At 39.0% G+C, this 5,000-nt stretch overlaps 1 protein-coding gene across 12 annotated transcripts in view; it reads left to right on the plus strand.

Moving 5' to 3' along the window:
* The window catches only part of LOC122251815 (nidogen), a 65,432-nt gene that overhangs the window by 47,858 nt on the left and 12,574 nt on the right, over positions 1-5,000 (plus strand). For 8 of the 12 annotated variants that reach the window (XM_086551639.1, XM_086551645.1, XM_086551647.1 and 5 more), the window contains 4 exons: positions 1,300-1,425; positions 2,615-2,743; positions 3,570-3,698; positions 3,987-4,117. In XM_086551639.1, coding sequence (XP_086407765.1) covers positions 1,300-1,425; positions 2,615-2,743; positions 3,570-3,698; positions 3,987-4,117 — 515 coding nt within the window. The remainder of the gene's footprint in view (positions 1-1,299; positions 1,426-2,614; positions 2,744-3,569; positions 3,699-3,986; positions 4,118-5,000) is intronic. The other 4 variants (XM_086551644.1, XM_086551648.1, XM_086551650.1 and 1 more) reach the window with 2 other exon arrangements.

Consider the following 5,000-nt stretch of genomic DNA (forward strand, 5'->3'; position numbering starts at 1 on the left):
TATCTATCAATCAACTCATTCATTTTTATCTACTTACGTATCTACTTTCTTCTCATATATCTATTTAGTTGTTTGTCATTATCTTTTTTACAGAAAAAAATATGGCTTGTCTATTACTCTACTTGTCAATAAAAATATATTTGTTTATTCATCTTGTTGTGAAGTTAAAATGAGTCTCAGATTATTTTTTTTTTTTATAATGACTAGCACATTTTTTTTCTTATTTTTCTATATGCTCATTTTTTCTTATTTTCTATTACTATTATCATTGGTATTAATGATAACATGAGGTCATATCATGCTCTATATTTTATTTCCTTTTTTTTTCTTCTTCTTTTTTTAAGCTCATTGAGGAAAAAAAAAATGAAAACTTGTATTTCATGTCTGTAGAAATGGTAACTCATTAGATGGTATTTGTTACTTGGTCTAATAGTCGTTGGTTAATTAATGGTAATTAAATGGTAATTAAAATGGTAGTAACTAGATATGTGTAACGAGTAGCTGCCATTGTAGTAATGGGTGGATAAAATTATTGATTTTATTTGTCTGGTGCAAGTAATCACAAGATTGATTTAATCATAATCATAATTTTCTTCAGATCATCAAGACGATTCACCCCCCCCCTAACCCCCTTTTCCATAGGGATTCCAGATTCTAGGATTGAACGTAGAATTAAATAGATAGATAGTAATAAGAACGTTTGATTTAAGGCAGAGGATAAAGTCAAATTTCTCACGAAATTACCACATAATAGATTATACGACTTTCAGTATGATTCTAGAACCATCCCTTGGTTTATTAAATTATACTTTTTTTGATTCGTGTTTTTTTTCCAAATTAAGTCAAACCATTACGAAATGAAAAAGGAAAATGTTGTGTCATTCTATAGGACAATATCTAAAAACTATCATGGAAAATTGCATATCATATATCCTAATAACACAGCAGCGACTTAATAACTTGCAACTATTGCATATTACTGAAAATTGAAAAGTATATATGATAAAGATATAATAATTTGAAGCTGAAGTTTCCATTTTATTTTGGGAACTCCAGCAACACTAGAGACAATAGATGCATGATCATGACTGCGAGTGCATGACCTGTCATGTGGTAATGAACTTTATATCTAAAAAAAAAAAAAAAAGAAAGAGAAAAAAATACATAGAGGGAATAGCATGATGGTGAATGATAGAGAGACTCTAAGCTAAAAAAAAGGGGGTGGAAAAAAACAAACAAACTAGAATAACAGGTAAAGCAAATAAAAAATAATAATAACATCGTGTACCCCTTCTTCAGAGCCTTGCAACAAGAGAAACAACTGCAACAGTAACGCACAGTGCATCTACGATGGCTATGCTGAGAGATATAAATGTCAGTGTAATGCTGGCTATGATGGTGATGGCTACTATTGTAACGAGCTGGGTGAGTATTCGGGGAGGGGAGGGGTGGGGAAGGGTGGGGTGGGGAGGGGAGGGGAAGGGTGGTATGGGGTGGGGAGGGGAAGGGTGGGATGGGGTGGGTGGGGTGGGGAGGGGAAGGGTGGGGTGGGGATGGGAAGGGTGGGGTGGGATGGGGTGGGGATGGGATGGGAAAGGGAAGGGTGGGATGGAGAGGGGTGGGATGAGGAGGGGAAGGGTGGGGTGGGGAAGGGTGGGGAGGGGAAGGGTGGGGTGGGATGGGATGGGGTGGGGAGGGTTGGGGTGGGATGGGGAGGGGAGGGGAAGGGTGGGGTGGGGAAGGGTGGGGTGGGGTGGGTAGGGGAAGGGTGGGATGGGGTGAGGTGGGGAGGGGAGGGTAGGGGTGGGGAGGGGAAGGGTGGGATGAGGAGGGGAGGGGAGGGGAAGAAGGGGGATGGGGAAGGGAGTGTGAAAAAGGGGAAGTGACCAGAGAGGGGAGGGGGAGACTTGAGGGGGGGATGGCAGTGGAAAGAAAATAGAATGGCTAAAAATAATAGATTAAGAATCCAGAGTAGGTATTCAGTCATGTACCCCCCCCCCCCCCCTTCCCCCATGAATATGTCCTTGAAGAGAAGGGATAATAAATGAGGGAAATATAAAGGAGAGAAATAGGAATATGGGATAATTATTCTACAAAAAATGAAGGTGGGTAGCAATAGTCCATCAAAATAAGTGATTAAAAAAAAAAAAAAAAAAAAAAAAAAAAAAAAAAAAAAAAAAATTATATATATATATATATATATATATATATATATATATATATATATATATATTATATAATATATATATATATACACACACACACATACACACACCAGGTAAGTGGAAACGGAGAAAAAAATAAGGGATGCAAATTTAAGGCGAAAATTAATCCATTTCAGAATGGAGGAATTTGCATATAAAACATCACTGCATGGCATGCATCTTTATAAAAAAAAATAGTGATTAAAGCTTGATTATAGACTATGAATGTGCATATTTGCATCTTGCTATCATTAAATGGCATATTTTTAGCTTCCTGACTATGATTATCAGACAAGAAATAGCATTTTCGATATCAACAAAACCAAACATTACCAAAAACGAGAAGAAAAAACATGGCTATCAAATCTCTGATGATTGATAATGATGATTTGATCTCTATTCTGTCACAGATGTATCATGCGACGCGGTAGACATCTGTCATATTCACGCCCAATGTGTTTTTGATGACTATGAGCTCAAACACGTGTGTGTGTGTTTACCGGGTTACCAAGGCGACGGACTCGTGTGTACCCCGCTAGGTGAGCTCCATTTCTTTTTCTATTTTTTTTTTTTTTTTTTTTTGTGTATGTGTGTGTGTGTGTGTGTGTGTGTGTGTGTGTGTGTGTGTTTGGGTGTAATGGGTAAGGAATGGATGTGTGCTTATGTATGTGTGTGTGTGTGTGTGTGTGTATGTGTGCATGTGTGTGTGTGAGTGAGTGAGTGTGCATGTGTGTGTGATTGTGTGTGTGTATGTCTGTGTGTGTTTGCATTTTATCTTTTAAGTGAAATTGTATCAAAATATGCCTAGTCAAAGCTTTCTATTTATCATATATATATATATATATATATATATATATATTATATATATAATATATATATATATATATGTATATATATATATATACAATATATATATATATAATATATATATATATATATATATATATATATATATATATATTACATATCATCCTAACATCTTACTTTGATATCATATTGCACGCTATGGCAATCTAAAGTATTTAGCAATAAGTTCCTCCTTTTTCATTACAGTTTTTAACATTTTGATGTATTTTGCCAAACGCCGCCCTGGTGCATTTTACTGTATGCCATCATGATTTAATATTTTGTATGCTATCCTTAAGCATTTCTCTGTATGTCACTGTATATCATCCTAATCTATTTCCCTGTTTTCTATCTTACTGTATCCTACATATGACCATGATGCAATATACAGTATAACATCCTTATGCATTACACTGTATATCATCCTGGTATATTTCACTGTAACCTATACCATACATCATACTGTATAGTATAGATATTACACTGTACATCATCCTCATCTATTTTTCCATCTACCAGATCAGTGTAGCAGTGTCCAGGACTGTGACATCAACGCCCAGTGCCTCTACGACAGTGCCAGTAGAAGGTACACGTGCCAGTGTAACGAGGGGTATGAGGGAGATGGCACCTCTTGTTTCCCGAGAAGAGGTTGGTTGGCACTTGTAGCGGAATTATCTATAACGTTATCTGATTTTTTTTTTTTTTTTTATTCATTTATCATATTTTATTCAGTTATGATATCGTGATACGGGGAATTGATAGACGGTCTGGCAGTGATATTGTTAATGATATTGTCTTTTTTTATTATTTTTTTTTTTTTTTGACTATGCGATATTCAGCTAAGATATATAATCATGTAACAAATTGCAAGATAATACCAATACCTTATACTATCTTCCGTTTTTTTTAATCTCCGTCTCTCTCTCTCATCAATAGAGGCAACTTGCAATATCATCAACAACTGTGACGTCAACGCAGAGTGCATCTATGATTCTTACTCGTTGATCTACCGGTGCCAGTGCCGCTCCGGCTTTGAGGGAGATGGCACCTTCTGTACTGCTACTGAGGTAATGCTTGTTTGTCTCTGTCTCTCTCCCTCAGTCTCTGTCTCTCTCCCTCAGTCTCTGTCTCTCTCCCTCAGTCTCTGTCTCTCTCCCTCAGTCTCTATCTCTCTCCCTCAGTCTCTGTCTCTCTCCCTCAGTCTCTGTCTCTCTCCCTCAGTCTCTGTCTCTCTCCCTCAGTCTCTGTCTCTCTCCCTCAGTCTCTGTCTCTCTCCCTCAGTCTCTGTCTCTCTCCCTCAGTCTCTATCTCTCTCCCTCAGTCTCTGTCTCTCTCCCTCAGTCTCTGTCTCTCTCCTTCAGTCTCTGTCTCTCTCCCTCAGTCTCTGTCTCTCTCCCTCAGTCTCTATCTCTCTCCCTCAGTCTCTGTCTCTCTCCCTCAGTCTCTATCTTTCTCCCTCAGACTCTGTCTCTCTCCCTCAGTCTCTGTCTCTCTCCCTCAGTCTCTATCTCTCTCCCTCAGTCTCTGTCTCTCTCCTTCAGTCTCTGTCTCTCTCCCTCAGTCTCTGTCTTTCTCCCTCAGTCTCTATCTCTCTCCCTCAGTCTCTGCTCTCTCTCCCTCAGTCTCTGTCACTCTCCTTCAGTCTCTGTCTCTCTCCCTCAGTCTCTGTCTCTCTCCCTCAGTCTCTGTCTCTCTCCCTCAGTCTCTATCTCTCTCCCTCAGTCTCTGTCTTTCTCCCTCAGTCTCTGTCTCTCTCCCTCAGACTCTGTCTCTCTCCCTCAGTCTCTGTCTTTCTCCCTCAGTCTCTATCTCTCTCCCTCAGTCTCTGTCTCTCTCCTTCAGTCTCTGTCTCTCTCCCTCAGTCTCTGTCTTTCTCCCTCAGTCTCTATCTCTCTCCCTCAGTCTCTGTCTCTCTCCTTCAGTCTCTGTCTCTCTCCCTCAGTCTCTTTC

The sequence above is a fragment of the Penaeus japonicus genome, unplaced genomic scaffold, assembly GCF_977035675.1.
Source record: "Penaeus japonicus unplaced genomic scaffold, GWHDUDI00000001_assembly GWHDUDI00000025, whole genome shotgun sequence".
NCBI classification, from domain to species: Eukaryota; Metazoa; Arthropoda; class Malacostraca; order Decapoda; family Penaeidae; genus Penaeus; species Penaeus japonicus.